The sequence below is a fragment of the Haliotis rubra genome, unplaced genomic scaffold, assembly GCF_003918875.1.
Source record: "Haliotis rubra isolate DU_JTF1 unplaced genomic scaffold, ASM391887v1 Scf120, whole genome shotgun sequence".
Classification (NCBI taxonomy): Eukaryota; Metazoa; Mollusca; class Gastropoda; order Lepetellida; family Haliotidae; genus Haliotis; species Haliotis rubra.
The window spans coordinates 190,955-203,652 of NW_025765115.1; the positions used below are offsets into that span (position 1 = coordinate 190,955).

The 12,698-nt window shown below is 47.3% G+C and overlaps 1 protein-coding gene across 1 annotated transcript in view; it reads right to left on the reverse strand.

The window, feature by feature from the left end:
* The window catches only part of LOC124263608 (mucin-17-like), a 77,871-nt gene extending 65,846 nt beyond the window's left edge, over positions 1 to 12,025 (reverse strand). The window contains exons 1-5 of the mRNA XM_046698263.1: positions 11,915 to 12,025; positions 11,137 to 11,371; positions 6,040 to 6,103; positions 4,606 to 4,673; positions 2,426 to 2,516 (exon numbers count right to left, since the gene is read on the reverse strand). Of these exons, the coding sequence (XP_046554219.1) occupies positions 2,426 to 2,516; positions 4,606 to 4,673; positions 6,040 to 6,103; positions 11,137 to 11,371; positions 11,915 to 12,025 (569 nt within the window). The remainder of the gene's footprint in view (positions 1 to 2,425; positions 2,517 to 4,605; positions 4,674 to 6,039; positions 6,104 to 11,136; positions 11,372 to 11,914) is intronic.
* Positions 12,026 to 12,698: the final 673 nt, after the last annotated feature.

Below are 12,698 nucleotides of genomic sequence, written 5' to 3' on the forward strand. Positions count from 1 at the left end.
CAATGTTTCGTTGATCCAGAACTTCTAAGGCCTGTTTGTTTAGCAGAGTAGCTACTGTTTCTCTTAACATAGGTAGTTGTGCCGGTTGAACGTTGAACCCTGTAGGGGTGACTGTTAACGGAGGCTTGGCCTTAAGTTGTATTAGATATCCGTGCTGTAGGATGTTGGATACATATGGATCTTGTAGTATTCCCCAGTTTTCCCAGTGCAGCTGAAGGCGTCCACCCACTTGAGAAGGTTGTACTGGAACGGCTGGGGGTGGAAGACTCCAGTCGTTCCGAACCTGAATTTCATCGTCTAAATCCACGGGCACCTCTGGATGATCTGCCTCTAGCTGATCCTCCCCTAAATTTGCTGTATGGGCGATGAAAAGAATCCTTGGGATCTTTAGCTGCAGCTAATTTCTTGTCCCGTGCTTTCTGTAGCCCGAAAACTTAGACTTGCCCGAGTATCTCTGTGCTGACTGTTTAATGGCGTTAAGCTAAGGTATCCATGGATCTGATCATAAGTACCTCTCGAGTCTTTAGATACTTCTTTGGAGACCTTGTCTATGTTGCCACCAAACAGTAAGGGCGATGACCATGGAGCTGTGTATAGAGATTCTGTGAATTGCTTATCCCAAGAGCAGGAGGCTAGTAAGCCTTGCCGACGAGCCATGGTAGTAGTTTCAGTAAGCGCTGACAGGTGCTCTGTAAGAAATTGGTGGTCTCTTTTCTGCATGAGTAGAGCTGAGTAGATCATTCTATCTTCCTCCTCTGTAGAATTCTTGAACTTGGTGATGAGAGTTTCATTAATAGTTCTAGATCTATTCAATCCAAAGAACATTCTCCTGGAGATAGTATCTAATTGGGCCAATTTGCGATCGTCTACTCTGTAACTTCTGGACTTGGCACCACTGATTAATTTAAAGTTGTCATCAATATCCTGGGCCTTGAAAAAGGGGTCCATATTGTGTCCAGCAAATTTCTTGTAGATTGGACTTTAGAAGATTTGGAACAGGCTGTATCCTGATTAGCTGGTACCGCTGCAATCGGGTCAATAGGAGGTAAGGTGATATTGTCTACATCATCATCCTTCATCAGGTAAGTCTGAGTTGAATTCTCGTTCTTCGATGGGGAAGCAAGTTGTGGGCTCTGGGGCCCTACGCGAAGCCAAGGCGGGCTCTGGGGCCCTGTATGACTTATTATGGGTTGGGCTCTGGGGCCCGTGGCTCTGGGGCCTCTGTAAACCGTAACGGTCCTCCATCAGTCTCATGATTTGGTTGACCAGGTCGTCTGGGACGGTCTGCGCTGGCGTTGAGGGTGGCCTCTCTGTGAAAGTGACGGGACCCTCAATCATAAACTCCGGCGTCAGCGTAGGCATCTCTGGTTGCGTGTTGATCTGCGCTGTAGTGACGGTAGCAGATACTGGACGTTTCTTATGACGTACATCTGGAATGATAATCGGAATGTCATCATCATATAAACATAATTCTGAGACAGGTAGAATATCGGAGGCAAAATTATTTGTAGCTTTGGAGATTTCCCTTTTACGAAGCTGTGGACCTGGGGTTGGCGTCACGTTGAGATGATGTGGGCGCTTTCCTAGTCTTAGACTGTGAAGACGGAATGTCTTGAGATGCAGGTCGCTTCTTGGACATAGCGGACTGCGTCCCACGCTTATCCCCCGAGGGAACTCAGGCAGGCCACCAGCCAGTGGCGGGTCGTCAGTCAACAGTTGACAGTGTATATTAGCTTTCGATCTATTAGCCATGACTGAAGATTGTTTGCGAGATTTATCTGCCTTCCGTCTCAAAGCGGAACATAAATATTTATCAAAGGCAGAAATTGGTAAATTAATACATAATTTACAGCGAGAAACAATAGAACATGGAGTAATGCAACTAGGGCATTTTAAATGTGGATCGGTGGCGGAATAGCGTAGTTTACAACCTGTGCAGATTCTCATTAACGTAAACTGCTGAACAAACACGAAACCGTGAATAAAACAGCAGAAACACGACTTATAATCAATGCAAGTTGAATAAGGATACTAGTTACACCTCTATAACTGAATATAAGAGGTACTAAACTAAATATAAATAAAGGATATAGTGTGTATTAGGAGACACAGAGCTCTCACGTCCAGCTCACTGGGCGAAGAGGGAGAGAGTGAGGCACATGGGTTGAGGTGGCGCCCTCGTTCCCGCGCTTGTGGAAGGGAGGTAACTCGTGGTGAGTACTAATTAGTGATTTTTTATTGAAGGGAACTTCAATTGGGAGATACACGTGTTCCACTATGTTCGCAAGAAGAAGAAGACAAGCAATAAGCATGAGTCAGGATAAGGAAAAATAATACATTTCTATACAGGTTTAAGACATCAACTTATTAGGTTATATATTTGTTTTAAAATAGCCAAGAATGAGTTATAGACTGAATTACTCACAGGCTTTCATCCACCGTCTCCACCACTCTCACAGGTTCACAGGACAACTGCAGGCTGCTTAAATGTTCTGACGGAGTGGATACAATGTGTTCTGCAATCCAATGCAATTACTTTAATGCAATTACTTTAATCATAATGTCAAGTATTATTTACGTGAATTATCAGCTACACTATATGGTAAAGGAACAACAAGTGGTATAACCATCAATATCTTGCTGCTGACAGCCCAGTGGCAATACACAATATCCTTTGTTACTTTAGGGTCGAATAGATTCAAATGTCATATTTTCTCATCATGGTGCCACAATACTACACAAGACAATGCTAATAAGTGACGTCACTTGCATCCTGATCATCCCCAAAGTGATCCTCAGGGAAAAAGTTTCTGCCACCTCTGTACATTATCAATGCGATAATGTTAATGCAAACTAGTTAAGATCAAAGAAAATTAACTAATATCTTTAAAATGATGCTCTTGCACGTAGTTGTGGATGATTTCACTTCTTGCAGACATAAAGTAATTGAGAGTGTGGCGTCATTGTAATCGTTTGGGATATTTGCTGGTGTCGCTAGTTTCCATATAGATGCCGTCATCGGAAGATTGTCTGGATTACTTTCCACATGAGGGATCTGCAAATTTATGTTCAATTTTACCCCACAGACCAGAGCCAAAAATATTGAGTGTCTGAAATTAAGCACAATCTGTGTGCTTGAATGTAACATTGCTGAGGCTATGTTACATTATCATTGGGGGAGTGCTCTTCTTTGCCACAACCTTCTTGTTTTCCCAGAACCCGAAACAGCCACTAGGTACCGGGTATGTTATGGTTTTGCAAGGATGAAATAAAAGTTGATTACACTCTGCATGTTATGAAGACATGAAAGTTCCATATTATTGGTCAGAGGAATATTTTGAGCAGTGATGTGTGTGTACCGTGGATGTACATGTGGGATTTATTCGAAAGGATGTGTTGCCATTTGTACTCAAGTACCATGTGTGTTTCTGTTCTGATTGTCAGGAGGGAATTTGCTAATATAGGAATAATCAATTAGTAGCTCAGAGACTGGAAATGGATCTTCATCGAAAGTATCACGACGTTTATCGATGAAAATGACCCTTTCATCATTTCATCAATGAAACGAGGCAAATCGATCTCACTGTGTACAGGCACTGACATTGTCATGTCAGGTATATTTGCAATATGATACCTGTCGCATCTCTCCACTAAAATTACCAATGTTGTACATTTTTACATTCAAAGGGAACCATGCGACCATTACTCTATCGTTTACACAGGTATCACTTCTGAATTCATGACTAGAATCTAAAGGTGCAAACGATAAAGGGAATTAGAAAAAAACTAGATATATATTCTTGGCATAGACTTTAATATAAACATATCAGGTGTTTGGCACAAGTAAGAGGTTTGCGGTCAATTGAAAGCATGAGTAATTTATCAATGACTTTTCATCAGGAAAGTAGTTTATCATACCCGACCTGAGGTCATCACCAAGGAGTAACCAATCACAGGCATGGAAATCAATCTCACACTTTTGATAACAGTTTTTCACATGGGTTTCGGCCACCGCCATATAGCTGAAATATTGCTGAGAGTGGCGTTAAACAACAACAATCACATGGGTTTCTCACCCACAGTGCAGGTGTGTAAGAAACCAACTTTCTTCACACACAGTGTACTAACCATATATAGCTTTTGCAATTTCACTGCCTCAGCAGCCATGGTGAATCAGATATGAACCTATACAGACAAACTTTATGGATGAGCAACTTCTTTATTCAGGTGATGCAACGTTTAGATACAGATTCTTGTATCGTTGTCAAGCACGTTGTCACTCATACTTGCTTGACAATGATACAAGAATCTCTATCGAAACATCGCATCACCTGAACAAAGAAGCTGTTCATCCATAAAGTTTTCCGTATATTACTTTCCAACTTCTAAATAATGCTACTCAAAGAAGACATGAACCTCTTGCACAAATTGATATGTCATCAATGATGAGAACAAATATGTGAAGTATGACATTCACAATGGTTTCCCGAAAAAGAAGACGAGTGACAGATAATCTGATGTCCAGTACAGCTGAAATAGAGGCACAGATATGTGAGCCAGACAATCTTACATGTTTTGGTTCCAGAAATGTTCAATACAACATACCTTGTTGGTCAGTCTCCTCATCCTGAGATAGTGTCGGGGGGAACAGTTTCTGCAAGTTTTGACGACTCCTACAACACAAGCAGTATGAAGGAAATCACAATTTGAAGACAGACAACGCTCAGTCCCCATGACCTTGGACACACATTAATGAACGATACTGTCACTCTTTCAACAGAAACTGAATAGGCTTTTATCCTGGTATCAGGGCTACAGATAAGGCGCGTACAGGCGTAATGTACGCCTCAAAATCAATGAAGTGCGACATAAATACCCTTGTATGTCTAACATTTAATGTCTGTGCGTATCGTGCAAATGGAAATCTATTTCGGATAAATACTTGTTGTCAAGAATTTCTTTTGCGAAACGCGATTTGACGCATGAGGAAACCCCAGCAGTGGGAATCCCTTACATTGCCATGCAACGATATGCGTCACTATTTTTCGATTGGCTAAAAATAACACTGTTCCTATTTATATCCAGTCAGCCCGGCGCATCACACGGTTGCTCAGTTATTTCTCACTCGTCTTCAAATACAAATACATGCATGGTTGAAAATAGTGATCGATGAATCGTCCAGACAAACCAAATCACCAACTCGCTCACACAAAAACATGTCAGTACTCCTTCAAAATGCTCAGTACACCTCCACTTGCAATATGAGGTGTAAGTACACCCACACCCCCAAACATTATTTGCAGCCCTGTGGTATACCATATCAAGTCAAACTTAGTGTGACCTCTCGTTTATGCAATATCAGAGGAATATAAACCTGTATTTTTCAGATACATTTTAAGATCTCACTTCCTTTACATTATAAATTTGTAGACAAAAATAATATCTTTCATAGATAGAATTAAACAATCAAATATTAATAAGTTTGGATTCGTTTACTTACTGTAGGTCTCATGTTTCTGTTAAATCAAAGTGAACTGACAAAGTCGATTTGAAGGAGAGAAGTCACATGAAAACATAATGCTGATAGAGTTTAGCACATTTTTCACAGTCATGGTCCGTGGTAATATGCAAAAATTATTTGGGCTTTTTAACTACACGGCTGGTCTTTCTTCGTAACATTAATACTGGTCCAAATCATTATCTACCAGCATTTTGAACACATGACACAATATGAATGATCACTGAGTCTGACCAACCACTCAGTCTATAGTCAACACAGGATGATGAGTGAGTGAGTGAGTTTAGTTTTATGTCGCCCTTAGCAATATTCCAGAAACATCATGGCGGGGGGACACCAGACATGGGCTTCACACATTGTGCCAATGTGGGTAATGAACCAGGTTCTTCGGTGTGACAAGCCAACACCTTAACCACGAGGCTACCCCACCGCCCCCACAGGATGACGGGATTAAATCCCACAAGGAATCCCAAAAAGGGATAAAGGTCATGAAAATTTACTAGAGTAATCATTACTCTCACCCAGATGCCTTTCGAGCTGTAATATCTTCATCCTGGCTCTCGTATATAGGGGAATCTGATCTCTCTGTAAGCAAAGCAATCACCAAATACAACTCAGCTTCAACTGAAAGTCTACATGAAAACAAGAGTCAGCCAGATAACATAGCCGGCCAGACTGGTGCAATTCAGGGCAGAGTTTGACTACTGCACTTTTGGTTCTTTGACATTGCAAGGTTTTACCTCGACTCACAAACATGGGGGCTCCGGGATCCCCTAATTATTAGTTTCAAGAATCCTTGCAGGTAAAATGTGAGTCTTGTGAAGTAGCGGTTCAGAGAACTGTTTGTTTTGATCATTTCTATAGAGCCTGGAATGAATCATTGATCATGTGGACTGAGGGATGAAATGATGCATGTAACTGCTCTGATAGAAACACCAAAAGTCATAGATGAGTTGTGGGTACAATGACTAATATTAAGCGTCCCTTTGGACGGAGTGAAAAACGTTTTCTGCGTCCATTCTCTACAGTTGTGCGTACATTTAGCGTCCCTTTGGATGGAGCAAAAAACGTTTTCTGCGTCCATTCTCTACAGTTGTGCGTACATTTGAGCATAGTGTAAAACTTAACCAAACCTGAAGAGGTTTTAAATTCTTTGAAGAGAGTCGTCCTTGGGGTACATATTATGCATTTTCCAAGCTGAAAATGTCCTGTGACAGTTGTATCAATGTTTTTGAATAAAAATATTGTACAATAAATAAAATCTTTTATTTATTATACGGCCCCCACCTCGTGGAGTTACCTCCCCGTTGCGCATGCGCACCAACTGGGTAAGCACCTAGGCCCGTATCATCATTCCTTCTGCTGAATAAATCAGTGAACAGAATTGCGGGGAGGCGGGAGGCCCTACCCCAAGGACGACTCTCTTCAAAGAATTTAAAACCTCTTCAGGTTTGGTTAATTCTTTTTCATAGAGATCGTCCTTGGGGTACATATTATGCATAAACACAGACTCCCAAAGACCGGAGGCCAGGGAGGAGGGAATTCTGTCAAAGCACACACAAATAGCGATCGTTAATTGAATAATGTAACAGACGCCATAATCACTCACCTGTCACATGTCCCGGTTTGCGCTTCCGCGAGAGGCATTATGGGAGGGTAACTGACAGGGAGGAATTGTACCCAGAGACGACCTCGCAGGTTAGCATAAGAATTCGCACATGGTGCGAATGTAAACAAAAACCCCACCCACCTTGTGTCGATTAGAGAGCACCGTAGGAGGGGGGAAAAAACGCTCACTACCGACCAGAATCTCCGAAGAGGATCGAAAGGAGGTTATACACCCAACAGCGGATAGGTCAATAAAAACACAGTATTGAACAGCAGCGTCAACAAAACCAATGAACCAAGACTCACTCGGTCAGGGTGGCAGGACACTGTCCACTGGAGAGAACAGAACGGCCAAAGCTCGCACGATTACGGGAATGTGTATCGAGCTGATAGTGCCGAATAAACGTGCTAGGCCGGCTCCAAATAGCGGCAGAGCAGATCTCTTCAATGGGGAGTGCCGATGCAAAAGCTTTTGATGCGGCTACTGCCCTGACCGAGTGAGCCTTCAACCCCTCAGGGGGAGGCTTGCCCTTAGCCTGATACGCAGCACAAATAGCCGAGACTAGCCAGCGAGACAAAGTCTGCTTGCTCGCCGGCAGCCCAGCCTTCCTGCCACCGTAACAGCAGAACAGATGGGTACCCATACGGATCCCTCGTGTTCGTTTGAAATAGACCTTGAGTGTCTTGCGGACATCCAACGGGTGAGTGCTCGTTGCAGAGGTCCCCGATGTGGAAGGCTGGGTAAGAGTGGGAAGTTCGATAGGAGCTGTCACATGGAAAGCGTGATCGACCTTCGGGCGGTAAGTATCCGGGAGGCAAATACTGACACGATCAGTGTGAAACACAGTCAGCGCCGGGTCGGACGACATAGCATGTAAATCGCCGACCTCTGCGGCCAGATGTTACCGCCACCAGAAATACAGCCTTCCAAGTTAACAACTGAATGGAAATAGCCGATAGGTGTGAGAAAGTGGGACCGGACAGCCAATCGAGCACAATTGACAAATCCCAAGGTGGGCTGGTTCGCCTGACAGCAGGTCGAACCCGCTCCGCGCCAGCTAAAAGCTATCACGAGAGGGTGCTGCCCCAGAAGAGCACCATCGACAGGGGTGTGAAAGGTGGAAATAGCGGTGGAGTAGCCCGCGAATGGTGAAGCCGCCAGGCCTTCTTCCAAGCGGGCTTGCAAAACTCCAATACTCGGACTAAATCCGCAGAAAAGGGATCTGCAATCCCCTATCTGAACACCAGCGCGCATAGCGGGACCACCTATCCTCATACTGAGCGTTTGCCGAATCCGCCTCGAAGCCAGAATTGTGTCTGCAACTGCTGCAGGAATTCAGCGTGCCGAGGTTAGACCTGACAGAGGCCAAGCCACCCACTGAATCCTTGGATTGGGGTGTGGCGCCGTTCTGAGTGAGAATGTCCGGTCGCCAAAGGTAATAGAACAGGAGGCTGAGCCAGAAACCTGAGAATTACGGAAACCAGCTCTGTGACGGCCAAAGCGGTGCCAGTAGCACAAGCAGCCGAGCTGGCTGGGTGGACAGCTGTGAGAGGACACGGGGAATGAGTGGTAACGGCGGGAACGCTCAGAGCACTTTGCCCGTCAATCCAGCATGAAGGCGTCGGCAGCCAACGCCCTCGAGGTCCGGTGATTCGAGAGCAGAACACGGGTGTCTGATTCGTCCCGCCGGACGCAAACAGATCCACCTGGAACGACCCGTACAACTGGGAGATAACTCCGAATATCTGCCGGTCGAGCATCCACTCGTGCGGGGCCAGGATCCGGCGAGAGAGAGCGTCTGCTCGCACGTTCTCCAGACCCGGGAGATAAACAGGGAGTACCTTACAATCGCACTGGTCGCACCAGAGGAGAAAGTCCCATGTCTCCCGGAGGAGGGCTCAGGACACTGTGCCGCCTTGCTTCAGGATGTACATGGCCGTCTGGTTGTCCAACTGAAGACGAACCACCTGGCCCTGGACATGCTCTCGGAAGCGCTCGAAAACCAACCGCACAGCTCTCAGTTCCAACACGTTGATGTGAAGAGTCCGGACACCGACAGACTGCCCAGAACACCCCCCCAGCCCGTGAGGGACGCATCGGTCTGAACTGTAAGAGCTGGCGTCGGGATTTCCAAGGGGACCCCCCTGGTGAGATTCCCGACATTGTTCCACCACTGAAGGTGAGGAGACAACCACCCGGGGACTGTGAGACTCCGCTCCAGGTCCTCCGAGTGAGCCCACAGACTCGCCAAAGCTTGTTGTATAGGGCGCATCCTCAACCGCGCCCGCCACACTACAGAGATCGTCGCCGCCATATGGCCCAGTAGACGGAGCCAAGTCCGTGCTGGTGCCTGGGGCTGGGAGAGGAACGAAGACACCATCTCCCGTACTCTGGTGACCCGGTCGGGCGACAAGGAAACAAGATCCTTGTGTGTTTGGAACCTCGCCCCAAGAAAAACCAAGTCCTGGGTGGGTACCAGGTCGGATTTCTTGAGGTTGATGATCCACCCCAGTCGAACTAGAATGTCTATCACCTTGTGAGTAGAATCTAGGCTCGCTGGCTGTGTTAGTGCACCGAGCAACCAGTCGTCGAGGTAAGGGTAACAACGCCTTCCTTGCGAGCGGGGCTGGTGGGGTAGCCTAATGGTTAAAGCGTTGGCTCGTCACGCCGAAGACCCGGGTTCGAATCCCCACATGGGCACAATGTGTTAAGCCCATTTCTGGTGTCCCCGCCCGGATGTTGCTGGAATATTGCTAAAAGCGGCGTAAAACCAAACTCAGTCAGTCAGTCAGTCCTTGCGAGCGAGCGAGGGTAGCCGGGACTAACATGAGCTTGGTGAACACCCTGGGGGCAGTGGATATGCCGAAGGGGAGCACCGTGAACTGGTAATGCATCCTGAACAGAGGAGATCACCGAGCGCAATGTCTCCATCTTGAAGGATGGAACTTCGAGCATGCGATTCAACCCCTTGAGGTTGAGAATGGGACGGAACCCGCCGTCTTTCTTCGGAACGAGGAAGTACATGGAGTAAAATCCCGCCTGTTCCTCGCCCGGTGGTATGAGCTCGATAGCGGACTTGTCCAGCAAAGCCTGGACTTCGTCGCGCAGTATGTCCGCCCTTGCCTGACATGACGGCACCGGAGTGCTGCGTATGCCGGTGAAGTCTGGCGGACATCGCTTCCACAGTGGTAAATGGCCGACACCGACGGTGGACAGCACCCAAGGGTTGCTGGTAGCCTTCTCCCACTCCGGCAGGAATAGAGAGAGGCGGCCTCCTACTGGGACGTTGGGTAAGAGCGCGTGAGTGGTCCCGAGTAGCGGAGCTGACTGGGAGTGACACACGTCTTGTGCTACAGCCTGATGGGTTAACGAGAGGTCGGCCCCGACGAAAAACGGAAGGCACCCTCCTGCTCCTCAACCTCCCCAGTGTCCATGGACTCGTCTCCCGAGCCCGAGTCCGAGGCTGGGTCTCCTCGCGAAGAGGACCCGAACCCCGACCCGGTGGATGGCCTAGCACCAGTCACAGAGGAGAGGGAAGAACAGACAGAGCGCCCCGCGTCAGCACCTGCCATCACGCACGAACCCCGGTCCCGAGACGCTGGAGGCAGACCAGGCAGAACTGGTGCCTCCGCTCTCATGGGCGGGACGGCGCAGGAGACCGGAACCCCAGGAATCCTCAATGGACCCTGCGCCAACTCCGAGAGGGGGACTGGGAGCGAAGCCTCCCCCTCCGGGGCAGCCGCGGCGTCCGGACCCGAAGCCAGAGGCAACGGATCGACAGATGCCTCCAGGCCGAGGGATCGAGCCGGGCTCGGCGATCCCACCCCCAGACTCTCCGTCCCCTGCTCCGAGTGGGCGAGGAACTCCTGGCGGAGACCTCCAACCGACTCGTGAACAAGGGACTTCACCGAGTCCATGTGCTGCTGGAATAACTGAGTAATCAGAGACATATCAAATCCGCTACTAGGAGCAGTGGAAGGCGACTGACTGCGCGACTTTCTGCCTTTACTTTTAGGCTTTTTTGCTTTGGACGGGGGGACCTGGGTCAATTCCCCTCCCGCCTCATGCATCTCCCTATAGAATAGGAAGTCGGCCGCCCGTCTCTTCTGGGCCCGGGGGGAGAAACCCATACAGATATCGCAAGTGTCCGGGGTGTGGACGGTTTTCTCAAGGCACACAATACACTTATCATGGCGGTCGGCCTGGGGGATACTTTGCCTGCAGACCGAACATGAAGAAAACGCCTGAAAGCAAAACGCAAGCATGTAGCTAACAGCAGACCAGCAGCCTAAGATACGTAGAAAACATTGAAAAATCGTGAAGGCGACCGCGGGAAGAAATAGTTGGTTCAAACGCAATATTTCAACCACGTGGCACGCTAAACTTCCCGCCATGGAATAGCAACACGTGCGTAAACCACGGGAAAGTGCTAGCGTCAAATAATTAATACAAAGTCACAATTATGAAACAACCGACCGCAAAGCTTTACTGTTCCTTACAAGGACAAAATAAAGACCATACATACAGGTGGTGGCGTCTCAGACATTATTCTCTTAAGTTCACAAGAGTACAGCTCTGCTCGACACATGCGTCTTTACAAGGCAGTGACAGCAGAAGGAATGATGATACGGACCCGAAGCCAGAGGCAACGGATCGACAGATGCCTCCAGGCCGAGGGATCGAGCCGGGCTCGGCGATCCCACCCCCAGACTCTCCGTCCCCTGCTCCGAGTGGGCGAGGAACTCCTGGCAGAGACCTCCAACCGACTCGTGAACAAGGGACTTCACCGAGTCCATGTGCTGCTGGAATAACTGAGTAATCAGAGACATATCAAATCCGCTACTAGGAGCAGTGGAAGGCGACTGACTGCGCGACTTTCTGCCTTTACTTTTAGGCATTTTTGCTTTGGACGGGGGGACCTGGGTCAGTTCCCCTCTAGGGCTGGGACGGGTACTCGGGTACTCGAATCCGGGTCGGGTACACCTGGAATCGAGTCCTATTTCTAGGAATCGAGTACCCGGAAAGGGAGAGAACTCTGTTATGACAAGGGTAGATAATAAATTGTCTTTTTCATAATTGACGTAACACACAATTACATCATTGGTATTGTCCGATTAATGAAGGTTATTATTAACGACTGTAATTTATCTACGTGTGAGCGGCGGGAACGAAAAGTTCTGTGAAATAAAACACTATCTTTATACATATATTTGGCTCGTTTTTCTCATTAGGTGTGCTCTCATTAGCATAATCCGGAATATCCTCTTCTATCAACACGTAGGCCCATCATTGTCTCTATAATCCAATGTGAAATGGCTAAAGGACGGGACATCGACCTTTTTTCTTAACTCATCCGTTTGGACCAAAGGTCGATAGAGGGGAGTTTCCATGTATATTCTCACGCCATTATCTGGATAAAAGTTACTACAACCAGATGAATAGAAGTATATATGCATAGTGACAAGCAGCAAATTAACAACAACAGGTAATTCAGCAAGTAGCACATCGTTGGGGTCAACAGGAGAGTAAGATCAACAAGTCGAAATCCACTCCATTATCAAAGTGATGGAA